This window comes from Rhincodon typus, chromosome 1 (assembly GCF_021869965.1).
Source record: "Rhincodon typus isolate 14 chromosome 1, sRhiTyp1.1, whole genome shotgun sequence".
Taxonomy (NCBI): Eukaryota; Metazoa; Chordata; class Chondrichthyes; order Orectolobiformes; family Rhincodontidae; genus Rhincodon; species Rhincodon typus.
Window position 1 is genome coordinate 160,758,619 of NC_063332.1, and position 19,918 is coordinate 160,778,536.

Genomic DNA, 19,918 nt, shown 5'->3' on the forward strand with positions numbered 1-19,918 from the left:
CATCTCATCACTTCTATCCTGGTACCTAAAGACCACCTGAAATGTAAACTACTATATACACTCCTGACCTTTTGGGAAAGTTAAACTGCACCCATTTTGCTGTAGCTACGATAAGTTTAGACTAAAGATAAAATCTAGGAGGAGACCAAATCTAGGAGATAGCACTATTTCAACTGAATGGTAATAACTAAGAACAACAAAGTAACTTATAGGTAAGTTACGATTAAGCTTAAGTGGCAATAGAGTCTGTATTTGTGTGACAAACTCCCTTCAGAATTACTTCATGTAAAATTAGAGTGCCTGTTTGTCAGTGGAACTTGACAATGAGGATATTCTATCTCTGATGTGCAATATATTTGTGTGTCTTCTTTGGCATTTACATGCAACTGAGATTGGTATTGTTTTGTTGGCATCAACAGCACCATTTACTTTCTCACTCTGAATTCTCCAACAGGAATCACAACTGGACGAAAGGGATGTAAGACGGTTCCAGTTGAAGATTGCTGAACTAAATGCTGTGATTCGAAAGCTTGAGGACCGAAACACCCTATTAGCAGATGAGAGGAATGAACTGGTAAATGCAATAACTTGTGCTCCACTTCAGTGAATGAATAAGCCATGCAAGTAGTTAATGCTGTACCAAGAGAATCAAACTTTTTTTTTCCACTGGGAAAAGACAAACATAAATTTTCCACCTCCAGGCAGAATGTGAAAAATTTTAAAGAAATATCCTGAAGAATTTGCTTGTTGCCCGTAGCAAAATTAATGATTGCATGTTAAAAGCAAGCAATGATAATGCTAGTGAATTTATTGCGCTGTCGACAACATTTTTCTGAAACTTACCAGAAGTGACTATGAATTATTTTTGCAGTTGAAACGTGTTCGTGAGACAGAGAGTCAGTTAAAACCACTCGTAGAGAAGAACAAACGCTTGACGAAGAAGAATGAGGACGTCATGCAGTCTGTACAGAGGATGGAAGATAAGTTAAAAAAGCTGACCAGAGAACATGCAGAAATGGTACAAGATGCAGTTGAAATGTTATGCATATTAGAATTCAGGGCACAATTTACTGCACAGCAAGTATAGTTGGAATTAGCACATAATTTTCAGTCAAATTAACAGTGGGATGATTGATACTTGCCGTTATTTATGCCTAAGTGCTACAGCAATAACAGGGAAGGGGCAGATACATGATTAAAAGTAGAAATCCAACAGCTTCTGAGGTTGTTGACTTGCTCACTGACCTGCCTTGTTTCCATTCATCACCATACAAGGTAACATCATCAGTGGAGCCTCCTATGAAGCGATGTTGTTCTACTCTGCTTGGAATTTGTACTGTCTGGTCTGTTATGGTGAGTTGTGTCATTTCTGGTTTTGTTCTGTATGGGTTTGTATATGGGGTCCAATTCTATATGTTTGTTGATTGTGAATCCATACAGAACAAAACTGGAAATGACACTACTCACCATAATGGACCAGACAGGATAAATTCCAAGCAAAGTAGAACAACATCACTTCATCGGAGGTCTCACTGATGATGTTACCTAGCATGGTTAAAAAAACGTCTGAAAGAAAACAAGGCAGCTCATTGAGCAAGTCAACAACCTCACCCACAACCCGAGCTCCAAATCTTTGTAAAATCCAAGGGTTTCAGTGTCAACATTGCACTGCTTCACAGCCAACTTTGCAAAAATGACATCTTATACTAAGATACACAAATCATTTTGAGGTAGCTTTGTTTTGCATGTTAGGTATGTATTAATCTCACCACATATAATTAAGTCTTGTCCACTTCTGTGTATATACCCTTTTAATATTATTTTAGGTGTTAATTACAAGCAGTCAGCATTTCCAGTTTGAAATTAACTGTATTGAGTGTGGAGTCCCATTCCTTTAGGTTTTAATTGTTATAGGTTACAAAAATGTAAAACTTAGGAATGAAAAGTAATCTCTCAATTCAATCAATCATTCTTCCTCGTTACTGCTCTTTCTGTTCCTGATTTGAAGTTGAATTTACCAATTCTACTTGGATTTCTTTCTCAGTCTTTGCACTGTTAATTTCACAAATTCATCAATGGGTGTCATAGGAGCATTTTCCTCAAGGCCTATGAAATAGTGAAACACAAGGTATTAGTCCTGAGTCAGAGTCTCTGGTCCTTCACCGAGTGAATGCAGGGGAAATAGAATGATGGATCTCATTTGTAGTTTATAAGCAATGTTTATCTTATTGAGGCTGTGACAAACAAACAAAAACCACGCTTAAAATCTGGTGGATCATCATTTTGAGCCCTCCGCATCTGAAAATAAAGTGTTAATTCATTGAGGAAGTACATTCCATCAAAATTGCTTTATTGTCAAATGTCCTACCTACCTGATTCTAAAGCCTAAATGATGTAACTGGGAAAAAGTGTAATGTGTAAGTACAAGGCATTACCGAGTTGGACCAAAGAGCCTGTTTCCATACTGTACAGCGATGAGACTAAGTGCTAGTCTCTCCCCTTATAAATGATAACATTGTATGGATTTTCATAGAGGGTATTTTTGGTCATTTGCTAGTACAGAACTTGAGTATGTATCATGCATTGATATTTGTATGTTGTATTAGGCAGCAAAACATTTTCAGTGATTCATTGTCAAACATCAATTTCCATCTTTTCCTGCTGGATCCTTCTTCCAGAAGCTAACACCCCACTGGGGAAGAACTTAGCCCTTTTTGTTTGTTTGTTTTTATGTCTGTAAGTGCTATCACACACAACTGAATGGCTTTTCCCATCACCAAATCACCCATGGCAATTTTCAGCCGTTAACCACCACCACCACTTAATCACATTTCTTTCCATTTCATCAAATTACGTACAATGCCCAACAAGGACAATGATAACTTAGCTCATTCTTTCTTTTTTGTGTCCAGAAGTGCTATCGCCCACAACTGAATAGCTATTATTCCCTCCACCAAATCCAAGACAACGTAGCTCTTTTTTTAATAGAGAATTTAGGCTTTTTTTAATCTCTTTACTGTTTTAATCCATAAATGCTGTTGCAAACATCTGAAAGAGTGCTTAGCTTTTCAAAAAAAGTTTGTAATTAACCTATTCAGTGCTGTTATATACACCTCTGGAGCAGGTAGGAGTTGAATCCAGATCTCCTAGTCTAGAGGTAGGGACACTACCATTGAGCCATAATAGCCCTCAGAGCTTAGCCCTTATATACAATGCTCAATGGTCAACAGTTTGCCCGCAATCAATTCTAGATTTGGTCTGTTTGAGCCTTAAAGGTATCTACATTTCTAACTCTAATGATGTATTGCTGAAAGAAGACACAATTTGTTGATGCATTTTGTTTTACATTCATGGGTCATTCAGAATATGAGCAATGTGAATGGGAGCAATATTTTATACTGTGTGAGAAGAGAGCACTACTTAGTTGGCAAATGGACTCAGATTGGTAGAAACGTTACCACTGAGAATGCACGAGTTAGATGATGACTGATAGATAGCTACCAAGCTTTATTTAATGTTAAATGAAGCAAGTTGGTCAAGGCATTGCTCTGAGGAATAAACCAGAGAATGGCTGTCACCTATGTTGTTAATTTGAAACAGGCACAAAATCTACACATATTCTTTCTATCTGCAAAGTTCAAGTCCCTATTTTTTACAAGCATTCATGAGAATGTCAGTGTCGCTGGTTAAGGAAGCATTTATTGTGTATCCCTAACTATCCTGGAAAAGGTGATGGTGAATTGCTATCTTGAACTATGGCAGTCCTCAGGGTGTAGGGATATTCACAATGCAAGGGAGTCACAGGATGTTGACTTGGTGAGGGAGAAGGAACAATGATATAATTCTGAGTTATGATGATGTGTGATTTGAAGAAGAACTTACAAGCAGTGGTTTTTCCATGCGTCTGTTGACCTTGTCCTTCTAGATGGTAGAGGTTGCGGCTTTGGAAGGTGTTTGCGGAGAATTTTTGTTAAGTTGCAATTATGCATCATGTAGATGGTGCACACTGCTGCTATGTTTCAGTGCTGAAGGCAATGAATGTTAAAGATAATAGATGGGATATCAACCAAGTCGGCTGCTTTGTCCTGGATGGTATCGAGAGTATTATTGGAGCTGCACTCACCCAGGCAAGTGTGGAGTTTTGTGACTTTTGACTTGTGCCTTTTGGATGCTGGACAAGCTTTGGGGAGTCAGGAGATGAGATAATTGCTGAAGAAGTCCTAGCTCTTGTAGCCACCATGTTTATATGGCTGGTCCAGTTAAATGTTTGGTCAGTGGTGACCACCCAAATATTAATAGTGTGGCATACAACAATGGCAGTTCCATTGAATGTCAAGGGACAATGATCAGACACTCTTTTACCAGAGATGATTATTGCCTCCGCAAATGTTAATTACGACTCATCATCCCAAACCTGGATAGTGTCTACATCTTGCTACATTCGAATATGGACTGCTTTACTGTCTGAGGTGTCATGAATAATGTTGAACATTGTGCAGTCATCGTCGAATATGCCTACTTCTAGTCTTATGATAGAGGGAGGGCCATTGAGAAACAGCTGAAGTTGTTTGGGCCAAGGATACTATCCTGAGGAACTCCTGCAGCGATGTCCTGGAGCTGAGGTGATTCATCTCCCAACTACCACAACTATCTTTCTTTGTGCCAGGTCTGGCTTCAACCAGCAAATAGCTTTCCAAGATTCCAGTTGACTCTGGGTTAGCTAGGACTGCTTGAGGCCATATATAGTTGAATAATACCTTGATGTTAATGGTAGTCACTCTAGTTTCGTGTCTGGATTTGAGGTTTTTTGCCCATGTTTGGACCAAGGTTGTAATGAGGTCAGGATTCAGTAATCCTGTTGCTACACAAACTGAGCATTAAGAAGCAGGTTATGCCTTTGCAAGTCCTATTTGATTTCACTGTTGATGATCTATTCTGTCGCTTTGCTGAACATACTAAGTAGATTGCTTGGGCAGTAATAGACCAAGGTGGAATTATCCTGCTTTTTGAGCACAGAACAATGTTGGATAGATGCCAATGTTGTAACTGTAGTGTTAGTTTGGCTATAGGTGCAGCTAATTCTGAAGCATAAGTCTTCTTCAGTGACGTTGTCAGAATGTTGTCAGGGCTCATAGCTTTGGCGGTAACGACAGCTTTCAGCAGTTATTTGATATTACGTAGAGAGAATTAAAGTGGCTGAAGACTGGCATCTATGATGCTGGGGGCTTCAAGAGGAGGCTGACATGGATCGTCCACTGGCACTTCGGACTGAAGATGAATGCAGATTCTTCAGCCTTCTCTCTTGCAGCGGTGTGCTGGAACCCCGTGGTTGAGTTTGTCGATATTTGTGGAGCCTCCTATTAGTTGTCTACCCGTCCACCACCTTTCATAACTTGATGTGGCATGTCCGCTGAGCTTAGATCTGATTGGTTGTGGGATGACTTAGCACTGTCGATTGCACAAATATATGTCGCTCACAGCATGCATATACGGACCCCTTTGCAAGCCTGACGGATCACCTTAAATTGCTTGTCAGTGTAACTCTGTTAGTCACCATGAATTCTCCATTTCAATATGTCTACAGGTCAGAGTTCATTTGCCAGCAATCAGCACTCTTTTGTTGTACATTATAAAATGCTCCGTTTTACTCTGTTAATCTTGCAAATGTCCTAATGAGTGCACGATGCAAACTCTGTCAAACTGTGTCTTTTTTCAGTAATACTGGAGTGTACTTTATTTTAGCATTGATGATTTGCCTACTTTTAATTATATGGTGAATACAGACAGTTTTGTTATCTGGATAGTTTAATAAACTGCTGTTAACCTCAAAGGAGTCCTGTTAACTATAAAGGAGTCCTGGCAAAACTGGAGTCAATGGGAGTCAGGGGGAAAACACTTAGTGGTTGAAGTCCTACCTGGCACAATAAAAGGTAACTGTGTTTGTTGGAGGTGAATTATCTAACTGTTGCTGTTGAGCACTAAATACGTGGTTTGTTTGTCAGAAAGAGAAGTTAGCTTCACAAGGACAGCTGAGGCACCATACTTCACTAAATGATCTGGACCAAACTCAAGATGAGCAGGAAATAGAGTTCCTGAGACTCCAGGTTGTTGAGCAACAACACATTATTGATGACTTAACAATGGTGAGTCATTTTGTTATTGCCCTTGTCCTTATACTTATAAATGTCAGTTGTTGTCGGTTGTCATGAATGGTATTAGAATTGTAAACAAAGATCATTCAGTTTCTCAATCAAAATTCTCCCTCCATTAAAATGATAGTTGGCAAACATTGGTGCCAACCAAAGCTGTAGGTATAATTTCTTAACTGAAGAGTGCAGTTCACTACAATGTGAAGTGGTTTTCACTAGGGATCATTTCAAAGGCATGAAGGTAAATTAAGAGATTCAAGTGCACTGAAGTTGTGAGGTACGAACCCAGTTCTAGGAGCCACTCCATCGATTTAATGTTTGTGTGGAATCATATCGTGGCCTGCACGTCATGGGCTATAGTGACATCCACAGACATTGGCATCCAACGTGTGCCAACCTTTAGCGGCCCTCATGACACATCTGCAATCGACTTACACTTCTACACTTAAATGCTTCACCATGGCTGCACCAACAGGCAATATTGAAAGGCTGCTGCAAGCATATTGTGTGCTCAGGGACATGCCTCCCACTCATGAACTAGACTAGGCTGCAACCCCAAGCTCTTCGTTTGCAATCGTAATGCTCTGTGACTCTGAGATACTTGCAATATCCCTGCCTTGCATTTCCATTGCCTTGCCTTTTTGCACTTTACCCCCTCAGCCAGAGATGCAAGTCTCCCACTACTGTTGTATTGCCTAGCCATTTGACATAACCACAAAGACAGGAAACATTTCATGGCTCGTGGCAGTCTCAACGAAGTCAGGAAAGATAGCTTTCCCTCAGAGGGTCCCAGCACAGTAAGTCAAGGGCAGCCTTTAACCTGTCCAGGGGCTTGGGCATGGTTAGTCAGCTGCTATTGATGGCCACAGTAAGGCTGCTGCCCACATAATTAGTGAGGAACCAAAGGTCAGGCAACCCAGCATCAGTCTTGCCCTTTCCTGCCCCGTTGAGCTCTTTTCCTTCAGAAATGAGAGAGAGGCAGTTATTCAGGGAGATGAAAGTGGACGACACAGCTGTTACATTTTGTGCATGTGGGGAGGTGTCCTGAGTGAGAAAATAGACAGTGCAGGAGGCATACAGAGTTTAGTCATGTGGGGGAGGGGGGAGGAGGTAGGTGGGCGGTAGGGGGAGGTTGGATGGGTGAGAGTGAGTGAGGAAGATATTGCAGGCAGTCACGGTAGAGCTTGAACCCTGTAGGGAACTGGGTTGTAGTAGGGGAGGTAGAGTGAGTGTGAGGTATCAGAGGGAATCTAGTCCCATTTATGCTGGTGGAGTGAAGAAGGACATTGGCCTTCTTCCTCCAGTGCTGTTTCACTCTCCTGCACTGCCCTGATAGCAATCCGGGACCCAGCTGACATGGTATGGTGTCATTATCTCCTCTGCTGGTCCTGGGGAAAGAGGAAGACCCACCAATGCAGCACCCCATCAACATGACCTCTGGATCCCTGGGATGGTGGTCAATTCAAAGATATCCTAGCAGTGTCAAGTTGTTCTGGGAACAGCATGTGATGTGAAGGGGCTGGAATTGAATGAGAGGTGCAACGTAGAGGCAGGGTAGATTGTTAACGAGGCAGGTTTGGTAAGATACGGTGAGAAATCTCACTAGGCCTCGAGGTGGAAATCCCTTTAACAAAAACTGGGTGAAAATGGTACTTAGCCAAAAATCTGAGTTTATGCAATGTAAATTCAGTCTGAAAGGTTAATTCAAATGAAGCAAAATATAGATTTTTGTTACATGGCAAAAAAAATTCCATATCTTTAGTCAGGCTGATACAAGCTCATGTACATAAAATTAAATCATATCTATGTTTGCAGGAAAGATTATATTCAATCTCTAATGTAGTTATTAGGAAATGAGTTTGAGTTCTGTTAAAAATTTGATCTAATGTTATGGACCAGATCAAACCCCCTTAAAATATTTTAAGAAGGTAGCCTAGACCCTAACTTTTTCATATTTTTTAAGCAAATATGAGGTGTCTCTTCCAGATGCAATGTGACTGATCAAATTACTCAATGTTAAGCAAAACACAATTTATTTTAACACTGTGGTTAAAATACAACCAAAGAAAGAGGAATTTAGAATAACAACTCTATTTGGAAACTTAACAGAATAATAGATAAGGTAACTATTACTAATTAACTGTTTCAATATAGCAACATCCCATATACTCCCCCCTTGGCAAAAAAAAAGGGACATTCAGACACAGATTCTCATATACAGTTCTCCAATCCAGGAGAAAAAAAGTCAAGAGAAAATTCAGAGATCATCGCAGCTAGGAGACGTTCACTGAAGCTTCCAACTGTGCCCTACTAGATTCTGATGATATTGAAAAATCAAAACCCAGAAATCCTAATTTGAGAGAGCTGGTCACATCTATCCAGGCTGTTACAAAAAAAACCCAAGGCCGCCCAAGCTGTTTACTCAAGAGGTATTAACCAGCCAACTTGGTATTTCTTGTTCAATCTCTCTCTTAAAATAAACCAGGACAAAATAACCTCTTAAAGTCACAGCATCGTCACATGACTGCTATCACCTTTTTCATTTGGGGCATTTTGATATTTTTATTTGCTGAACACATAATTTGGAGTCTTCTGGGGAGACGATTTGGCATATGACCAATGATCAGGTAGTTTAACAAGTCTAAGCACGACAGCAAATGAAATAAAAACTGAAAACGCTGGAAATATTCAGCAGGTCAGGCAATGTCTCTGGAGAAAGAGAAATTGGTCAATAACCTTTAGTCAGAAAGATAAAGTTAGATGTTTCTATTCCGTGTGTAGATTGAACTTCCAGTTCAGAATACAATAAAACATCAGCACTGAAAGATAACTGTGTACTCAAGAGTATAATTATCCTAAGATGCCGTAGACGTTATAGAATAAAAAGTGTGAATTACAAACGAGCATCTATTTTGTTAATGTCTCATGCTTGAAATGCGCTGAGATTGACCTAACCTGAAAGATTACTGCCGATGTTTATTGTTGTATTTTGGTCAATTGAGTCAGTCATTTAAAAGTTGCGTTTTATATCTCATTATTTCTCGCTCCCTGCAGGACCGGGAGAGATTATTACGTTCTAAGAAACAGAAAAGAAGAAGCACAAAACCTCACAAGGTAAAGTGACAAGCATTCATGGAGTTACAATTTGTTGGAAATTGAAGTGCCTGCTAATTATTCCTCAAGTGACTAGGGAATGCAATTGCTGATTGATTTGACAAAACCTATTTGCTTAGGTTTAAAATTGTTTCAAAATTCCTGACCCTATTATTGCACACTATGTGGAGAGAAGACTTTCAGACCAATAACTTAATAGAGATTGCTGGACTACTTAATGTATTGTAAGCAAATGAATATTGTATTTGGGAATGAAGAAATGATAGATGATCAGTCATTTTCTTGACTTCCCAAGAGCAGGTATTTAGTGATGATTCACTAAATCCAGGTAAAATGCCATAATTTTTTTAATTTGGGGGGAGTTAGGAGATGGGCAATAAATACAATAGGGATCAAACCCTATGATGTTAGCATTAATCTGATTCATGTTCTAACTATCTGAGCTAACTGCTCCTAACCAGATGATTCATATTAGTGTAAATAAGAATCGTTGAATATAATTACATTTTTTAGTGCCTCTGCTCAATCCTATTGGGGTAAGTGGAATACATACTGGAATGCGTCTTAATTGTGTTTCACATGCAGTATCACTGTACAGATTCCTGTAACCTTACTATCATTTATCATACATCTAATGTGGGGATAAAAGTAATGATTAGGCATGATCAGGCTGCAGTTTGATATTAGAATGGGCTCTGTTCATTTGATCAGGTTTCTCTGTTAAAGTGATATGTTGCAGGAAATGCTTAATGGCCATTGAGCTTTTGAGATAATGGTGACAACTCAAGGTTGTCTTTCAAAAAATATGCAGGCCATTGTCTTGCTGAGACTGAACGAGTTAAGTTCCGAATGGTGTATTGGGGAATGGATTTCCCCTTCAGCTTCTGTTTTGCTTTGGACCTATATGGTAGACAAGGTCTCTGTTGGGCTGGAGTTTCTTCTGCAATGCTATGTATCTCTGAGCTGTTTCCTGGTGGATGCTGAAACAAAAAACATATCAGGTGGTCATTCGCAAGTTCCCAGATCTCCACATCTGGAACTTTCTGCTGGAAGTGATGGATGTGTTAAATATATTGCACACTAATTTACCATTAAGGAATGGCTGGTCACTTTCTAAAGAAGTGAAGGGCTTTAAATTTAAATTTAAAAGACCGTCTTTCCCAAGACAGTTGAGTGCTATGGGATCCAAAAATAATTGGTGAGATTGGGCAAGATAAAATGGATACTTTTTATTTTGCTTAACCTGGAGAAAGTACTGCAGCAATAAAGAAAAGAATCCTCAGTATGGAAATACATGTCCATGTTTTTGAGAGAGACTCATTGGAGCATGTAAAGTAGCACGAGATCATTTAAAAACATCACCATGACAGAATGGGCAAAGAAACATGCTACGTCTATGGTATTTTACACCAGAGATGAAGTATTGATATTATTGCCTTTGTAGGGTGAACATCTAAAAATAAAATTCAATAGTCCATATCAAGGTAGTTAGGAGGGTTAGTTAAATGACTTCTCTGATAGATACTTCTGATCATGGAAGAAGAATTGGTTATGTCGCTTCTACTTCAACAGCTGTGGCATGGTAGCTCAATGGTTACACTGCTGTCTCACAATGCCAAGATCGCTGGTTCAGTTCCACCCGTGGGTGACTATCTGTGTGGAGTTTGCACATTTTCCCTGTGTCTATGTGAGTTTTTTCCCAGGTGGTCCAGTTTCCTCCCACAGTCCAAAGATGTGCAGGTTAGGTGGATTGAAATGGGAACTGCAAGGTGACAGGGATGGGACGGGTCTGGGTGGGATGTCCTTCGGAGGGCCAGTGTGAACATGATAGGCTAAATGGCCTGTTTCCACACTTATAGGGATTCTATGATTCTAACATGTTGAAGCAAAATCATCGTGGGGAAGAGAATAAGAAAGAGCAAGTTAGTCAGAATAGTGGATGATAACAGAGGCAGACTGTTTATAAAGTGAACCTCCTACAATTTGTCTAGACAATATGAGAATGCTAGGACAGTTACAAACTGTGGGTTTTGAATTTAAAGTATGGAGAGTGGGAACAACATGTGAAGTGATTCAGGGACTTGTTTAAGCAATTGCAGTTAGCTGGCTTAGTGATAAATGTGGCCAAAAGTGAATTCAAAAAAGCACCCACCTGCAGCATATTGTAGGACGAGGACAAGTGTTTCCAAGAACAGTGAAAGTGAAGACTCTAATAAAACTCTCCATTCCTAAAACTGAATGGGATGTCGTGAGAAATTTTAGGCATATGTGGATTTTATAGGAAATTTGTGTCCAACTGCAGCATGATAGTTGTATCTTTAATAAATTTGTTAAAGAAACAGATAAATGTCAGCAGACTTCCAAGCCACCTTTGAGAAGCTAAAGGCAAACCTAATAACTGAACTGGTATTTGCCACCTCTGAGTTTACCAAACCTTTTAAAATGTCACTTAATGCTAGTAACTTGGTGTTTGTTGTAGTCTTTTAGTGAGATGATCAAACGGGGATAGAAAGGCCCAGTGGGGTACTTTTCAAAGAAATTAAACCAATATCAGCGGGGGCACTGTACCATGGAAAAGAAAAGTTTGGGAGTATTACTAGGTTTTCAACACTTTGAAATCTATATTTGACGTAATAGCAAAGAAAAGAATAATCTATATTGATGGTAATATCCATTGAAAAGATTAAAACTCAAAATGTGAGGCTGTTCAGATGGAATCAATTGATGCCACCACTCATTGTAAAGTTTATATTGCTAGGAAAGATAATATGTTTGAAGTTGCCTTTAAAATGATGAAACAATTGTTGGGGCTGCCCTTGGCTGAAAGCAGCACATGATGGCTGAAAGTAGTTTTAGATAACTTAGAGTAGCTTGCTTGGTGTAGTTCATTTTAAAGTAAATCATAAGTTAGAACAACAGTATCTCTGTATATAGAATATATCCAAGGTAACAAATTAAGATAATATACACACAGTTCGGTTATAAACAAGCAGCTGCATTTGTTTACATAGGAATAACTAGATAAGAACACCCTGTATGCTGATAGAAGTCTTTTTTAACTTAATTAATTTGGAGTCTGGGATCCATCACAAATAGATTTACTTTAGTTAAGATTTCCAAATAACCATTGTTATAGAATTTGGATTATAAATAACACAAATTAAGAATTTAAAAGATGGTAGAAACTTTCTATGAAACTTCTATAAGGCAGAGAGTGAAGGTAAATGGATTTATGTTTTGAATTTTTTTGCCTGTGTATCACTTACATTGTAATGAAATGAATTATTGAAATAGAATACATCTCTTTTGATGGTGGAGTCATGTAAAGACCACCAATTTTATTACTTTTATTTTTGGACTCTAGACCTATATAAGGAAAATACTGCTTTAAAACTAGAATACTGTGTAAAGAGATGAGAGCAGTTTTAAAAATCACGTCTAATGGAGCTTTTTGAGTTGAGTACAATGTTGCCTTTTCCTGGAACAGTGAGAATGAAAACAGGCATAATGAAGCCAATACGTTCTGAACTAGGGAGCAACAGATTGGCTCCTGACCATAGCTTGTATGGGTCCAGTGCTAGTCTGTCAGGAGAAGCATCAAAAATCTCTTTTACTCTCTTCTGTGCCGATGTACCAGAAAGCCTCCATGATCAGCTAGCTGGATTCCTTTCACTTTTTTCTGCAAATTCCCTGTTGAAGGAGGAATAAAACTCCATCAGTGGCATTGAAAACACATATTCTTTACCGATGAATGAAAGACAGAACATCAGCGTGTGAACAACCTTGTAACTACATCAAAGAATCAAAAGGAAGTGATAGAAAACAACGTATCAGATCCTGTGGACCAGACTGATTGTATCGAACTGTGCTTCTCTGATTTTTTTTCTTTTTTCCATTCTTACCCATGTCTGTCTTTGTGTGTCTTTACCTTTGTGAAGGAGGGAATTTATTAAGGTGTGGGGTTTAGGTTGTACAGTTATGAGTAAATAAGTCATATTTCCATTTTGGAAAGTGGTTAGACAATGTGTTTGCAATAATTTTCTTGATAAGCACACAAACCTGGTGAGTGTTTTCTTCAACCTGAGTTTGTCAGTTAGATAAACTGGGGACTTTGGATAGTTTGACTAAATTTTTAACTTATTGTGGCAACTCGGGGAACAGTGGAGCTAGATCTAGATCACGCAATGACACACCCAGGGAGTCATGGCACGATGCAGATGAGAAGACATTTCTGCTTCCACAGGGTTTCTAATCTTTGGATTCTCTTTCACTGAAAACTGTTGAGATTGTGTCATTGAATACATTCAAAGCTGAGTCAGACAGATTCTTTAATAGACAAAAGAGAGCCCAACATTATAGAGTGTCACACAGAAAAGGGGAGTCAAGGACATGATCAATCAACTATGATTCTAGTGAGTGGCAGATTGAGCTCAAAGGACCAAATATCCACTCCTGATGTATTTTTTATGCTCACTTATAACCTACTACATTATGGGAAAGGTATGAATGCATTGGAAAAAGTGCAGAAGCAATTTATAAGAATGGTTCCGGGAACGCATAAAAGGGGGATAAATCCCTGGTACCTAATCTGATGTATCCTAGAACTCTGTGGGAAGCTAGCGAATTGATTGCTGGGTCCCTTGCTGAGATATTTGTATCATTAATAGCCACAGGTGAGGTGCTGGAAGACTGGAGGTTGGCTAACGGGTGCCACTATTTAAGAAAGGTGGTAAGGAAAAACCAGGGAACTATAGACCAGTGAGCCTGACATCAGTGGTGGGCACGTTGTTGAAGGGAATCCTGAGGGAAAGGGTTTACATGTATTTGGAAAGGCTAGGACTGATTAGGGGTGGTCAACATGGCTTTGTACCTGGGAAATCGTGTCTCACTAACTTGATTGAGTTTTATGAAGAAGTAACATAGAGGATTGATGAGGGCAGAGTGGTGGATGTGATCTATATTTACTTCAGTAAGGTGTTTGACAAGGTTCCTCATGGTAGACTGGTTAGTAAGGTTAGATCACATGGAATACAAGGAGAAGTAGCCAATTGGATGCAGAACTGGCTGGAATGTAGAAGATAAAGGTGGTGGCGGAGGGTTGCTTTTCAGACTGGATGCCTGTGACCAGCTGTGTGCCACAAGGATCAGTGCTGGGTCCACTGCTTTTTGTCATTTATATAAATGATTTGGATGTGAACATAGGAGGTATGGTTAGTGAGTTTGCAGATGACACCAAGTTTGGAGATGCAGTGGACAGTGCAGAAGGCTACCTCAGAACACAACGGGATCTTGATCAGATGGGCCAGTGAGCCGAGGAGTGGCAGATGATGTTTAATTTAGATAAATGTGAGGGGGTGCATTTTGGAAAGGCAAATCAGGGACAGGACTTATACATTTAATGGTAACATCCTGGCATGTGTTGCTGAACAAAGAGACCTTGGAGTGCACGTTCATTGTTCCTTGAAAGTAGAGTCCCAGGCAGACAGGATAGTGAAGAAGGTGTTTAGTATGCTTGCCTTTATTGGTCAGTGCCGTTGAGTATAGGTGTTGGGAGGTCATGTTGCAGCTGTACCGAACATTGGTTAGGCCACTGTTGGAATACTACGTGCAGTTCTGGTCTTCCTGTTGTAGGAAGGATGTTGTGAAACTTGAAAGGATTCAGAAAAGATTTGCAAGGATTTTGCCAGGATTGGAGCGTTTGAGCCGTAGGGAGAAGCTGAATAGGCTGGAGCTATTTCCCTGATGGGTGACCTTATAGAGGTTTATAAAATCATGAGGGGCATGCATAGGGTAAATAGACAAGATCTTTTCCCCAGGGTAGGGGAGTCCAAAACTAGAGGACATGGGTTTAAAGTAAGAGGGGAAAGATTGAAGAGGGACCTAAGGGGCAACTACTTCACACAGTGGGTGGTGTGTGTTTGGAATGAGCTGCCAGAGGAAGTGGTGGGAGCTGATACAATTTAATACAATTTAAAAGGCATCTGGATGTGTATATGAATAGGAAGGGTTTAGAGGGATATGGGCCAAATGCTGGCAAGTGGGACGAGATTTTTTTAGGATAGCTGGTCGGCATGGACAAGTTGGACTGAAGGGTCTGTTTCCATGCTGTACATCTCTATGACTCTATGAATGAGAAATATGAGCGATGAAGATAAATGGAAGAAGTTAGGACTGTTCACTTTGGAGAGAAGAAGGCTGAGAGGAGATTCAATAGAGATATTCAAAATTATGAGTGGTCTGGACGGAGTAGATAGAAAAAACTGTTTCCACTCATATAAGAAAAAGTATAACAGGAAGGCATTGATTTAACGTATTGTGCAAAGGAAGTAAGGGTGATATGGGAAAAGAGATTTTCACACAGCAAGTAGTTAGAGCATAGAGTGCATTGTCTAGAAATGTGGTGGAGGCAGGTTCAGTTTACACATTCAAGAGAATATTTGATGATTATTTTGATAGAAATAATGGGCAGGGATGTGGGGAAAGGCAGGAGAGTGTTACTAGGTACTACAATCAGAGTAGGCTTAATGGGCTGAGTGGTCACTTTCTGTCCTATAACAATTCTGTAATTATGTGAATTCTATTCTGAAGTATCACTGGACCATAAAGACCAGTGGGTCCATTCTTCAGTTCCTGTACTGTGAGCTGGTCTTCATCGAGCACAGTTGTTGTTTTAAGGTTCTCTGTTGCAATTGGATTTGTTTGTTATTCTCACAGTTTCTGTTTCATGTTGATTTCTAACAAGTAAGGATCCTTTTTACTTGAAACAATAAAACACAACACAGACTAACTTATTACACATATAAACAACGTTTGAAAGGTGATAGAGTCATAGAGTCATACAGCACGGAAACAAACCCTTTGGTCCAAATGGTCCATGCTGAACATAAGCCCAAACTAAACTAGTCCCATCTGCCTGCTCCTGGCTGATATTCCTCCAAACCTTTCCTATTCATGTACTTTTATAAGCGTCTTTTAAATGTTGTAACTATGCCCACATCCACTACTTCCTCAGAAAGTTCATTCCACATTGTCTATGAAATTAACTATTAGACACTGTGTATAATAAGCAACTAATCCACTATCACCTGTTTTCTTCTATGCCCTAGACACATTTCCAGACTTGATATAGAATCCCTACAATACAGAAGAGGCAATGTGCCTGTTGAGTGTGCACCAAAGCTCCAAAGAGCATCAAACATTATTTCTGTAACCCTGCATTAACCAAGACTAATCCAACTAGCCTGCACATCCCTGGACACTGCAGGTCAATTTAGCATGGCCGATCCACAAACCTGCACATCTTTGGACTGTGGGAGGAAACTATAGCACTGGGCAGAAACCAATGCAAACAGGGAGAATGTACAAATTCCACACAGTCATCCAAGCCTGGAATCGAACTTGGGTCCCTGGCATTGCTAATGTGGCACTATGCTGCCCATTTCACATCATTTAGAAATTTAGGGTAGAAAATATTGAAAACAGTGTAAAATCTGTGATTTTGTTACTGTCTCTTGAAGCTTGCTTGATCACTTTGATAAATGGCAGAACCATCTCTCAGCTTTGAATATAATGAAACCCTTCGAGAATAAGCTGATTGTTTTTGCTGTTGCTACAACTACTAATGAGTTTGCAGGCATTATACACTGCACTAGAATGTCTTCAGTGTCATTAGATTTGGAAACTCATTTCACCTCAATGCACTTGAATTCCACTCCTTGGCTGGGGTTTAAGATACATCTTTCTCACTATGCATTCAAATGCATGATTGACTTTGTTTTAAGGATTGAAAGTGTGATATGTTGATTATAAAAATTGGATATTTGCAGACATTTTGGTCAGGCTCCATTTGTATTATGAATTCCCTTGCAGTGAACGTGCATTAGGGCATGAGTGAACATTTAAGGTTAAGGTGAATGGGGTCCTATATTGGTAGGGAGTGTTACCCCGTCACATTATATTGGAAAGAAATGCAAAGCTTGCAGTAAGGATGCCCTTGTAAGTGCCGATTAAAAGAGACTTTATTTCTTTTATCTTCACACTCCTCCTGAGCACAGTATTGAGAATGTTTGGAAGGACTCATAGCTGATTAAAAGTCTAGACATGCTGTCAGATGATTGTTCTTTTAAGGTAATGGGGTGATTAGTGTTATATGCTGGGGGTTTGTATGGGCTCCCACAGTTTATATGATGAGTGAGGACTACCTTCATCCACCAGAAGTGACTATCCCCACTAGATGTCCACCTGGAACTGACAATTGGAGCTCCGATTCCAATTTGTCTCCAGCGGACTCAAAGCTTGCACCTTCTGACTGTTAGATGGAAATGCTCCCACTGTGGTAAGGAATGATGGACAGGGTTTTGTTTTTGGATTGGATTAGGACCGGGTGTGCCCTGGCCAATATCCTTTATTAATTCAGTTACCTTCAAACATCTTTGTCCACAACCATCTATTTAAAAAGTCCTCAAATAAAGGACAGAGTTCTGTGGAGTGCTGCAGAGTAAAGGAAATTGCTTCTGAGATTAAAGGTACCCAAGCCTGGAATTAGATAATCTTGCCAGTATCTGGATTTCGTTCAAGAACTACATGATTGAGCACTCGGGCAGCAGAGGTCATTGAATTTCTCCGTCTCAGTAACAGACTGTACCAATTCTTCTCCCCAATTCATCCTCCCAGCATTCTCAACAAATCCACTCTCGCCATCCTCTCCTTCACAACCCAAAACCAGTAAGCCACTTCTTGTTTTCATTACAAACACACTTGTCTCTTCCTCGTTCTGTTCACAACTAGCACACTCATCTTCTGGCCTTTTGCTCAATGACCAACCTACCTCAAAGCTGCTTCCTCAGTTCACATCACACACAGGGTGATTTCTGGAGAAGGGTCCCGACCCAAAACATCAGCTTTCCTGTTCCTCTGATGCTGCCTGGCCTGCTGTGTTTCTCCAGCTCCACACTGTTGTCTCTGACTCCAGCATCTGCAGTTCTTGTTACCCCAAGGGTGATTTTAACCCTTTATTCCCTCCTTAGACCAGATGTGACTCAAGTTCCTTCTTTTTATGCATGCACAGAAGATGTACGTATCAAAAAATTGTATACAGCTCAAGCTTTATTACAAAAAAAAGGCTTTATCCTAGTTCTACTGATAAAAAGGATCCAATGAGCTTTTTCTACAGGAAATAATTTGTAATCAAAAATTACGCATTAACACAACCATATCTCCAGCAGTGTTCACACAGTCTACATCCAGCTTAGTACACATAACCATATTATCCAATCATATCATAACATGTTCAATTCTTCTGACCGTAAGTATATCTTCTAACTAAAGGCATATACTTGTGATTACCAGAAATCCTATACTGTCCCTTTTCCCCCTTTCAATACACTTGTTTTCTATGCACCACTTCCTGTCTTGATTTCATCATGGTTTGCCTCCCTCTCAGCGTCTGAACAGGCAGAAACCCCACAAATCAGTGCACGTCTTTGTAGGAGACAGTTCTTACATACTCTCTCTTTGATACAAGATAACCCTCAACACAAGGGAAACATAATTTAAGTTCCCAAGCTGGAGCAGGATACATTGGAAATCAATGGACTCCATAGAATGTAGAATGGGAGATTTTGAGGATTTTCTTAACAGGGTCTCTGTCAATCATTTGCATTTGTTCATAAGCCTTTGAAAAACAATTTGCAGCTTGACTACCTCACATTTACTTTGTGAGTAGAAATTGCTGTGTTTCCAAAGAGAATGGGCCAATAGGTCTACTTTAACACTTCACCATTCCTACCAAGGGCACTGGGTTATATCTGAGGCTGTTAAGTTAATGTGCCCAGTAATTGTGCCTGGGCTGCTTTGCATTGTTGAACAAGCTCTTAATTCTGCCTTTTGCAAATTGCTTTGAAATAGTTTTGACTCAGGAAACATTTTAGATAAAGTCACAGGATATTATACTGCAATGACTGGCACAGTTTGGCAAGTCTCAGAGAGCAATTGTTTTTCATAATTTTCGTTTCCATAAAGAGAGGTTCAAGTTTGCAATTCCTTTAGAGATGTCAATACCAAATGTCACTGTGAGTCATCATTGCATTGAGTGGTGCAAAAAGGCTGTCTTGTTCGCCATTAAAAGTTTGAAGATAGACACTGCAATTCTAGATGTGGCAGAAGCACCCAGTCCCTCAAGTAGGAGAAGCTGAGAAATAGTTTGTTGCCTGATGCCGGGATGTTGGTGGTTTTCAAGGTGAGAGGAAAGAAAAACGCTTCAGCTTGAGATCAGTAGTTACTGAAAACATGGTAAATGGAGTTCATTCTGGAGAAATAAGAGGAAATGTATCTGGGGAGGGCAAACAAGGCAAGAGACTATGCAATAAACAGTAGGATACTGAGACGTATAAAGGAATACATCAAGGACAGCTTGGAATTATCAACCAAAGATGTCTGAATGTAGCAGGACAATAAAATATGGTGTTTATTAAGGCATATGGAACCTCTCCTTTTACACCCAAGACAATAAACATATGAGTAGGGCAGAGATAGTAGGAACTGCAGATGCTGGTGAATCCGAGACAACAAGGTGCAGGGCTGGATGAACACAGCAGGCCAAGCAGCATCATAGGAGCAGAGAGGCTGACGTTTCGGGCCTAGACCCTTCATCAGAA

General features: G+C 39.8%; 1 protein-coding gene across 5 annotated transcripts in view; it reads left to right on the forward strand.

Moving 5' to 3' along the window:
- The window catches only part of LOC109914802 (janus kinase and microtubule-interacting protein 1-like), a 183,671-nt gene that overhangs the window by 59,087 nt on the left and 104,666 nt on the right, over nt 1-19,918 (forward strand). For 4 of the 5 annotated variants that reach the window (XM_048596484.1, XM_048596513.1, XM_048596499.1 and 1 more), the window contains 4 exons: nt 455-574; nt 872-1,018; nt 6,003-6,143; nt 9,204-9,263. In XM_048596484.1, the coding sequence (XP_048452441.1) occupies nt 455-574; nt 872-1,018; nt 6,003-6,143; nt 9,204-9,263 (468 nt within the window). The remainder of the gene's footprint in view (nt 1-454; nt 575-871; nt 1,019-6,002; nt 6,144-9,203; nt 9,264-19,918) is intronic. The other variant, XM_048596507.1, reaches the window with a different exon arrangement.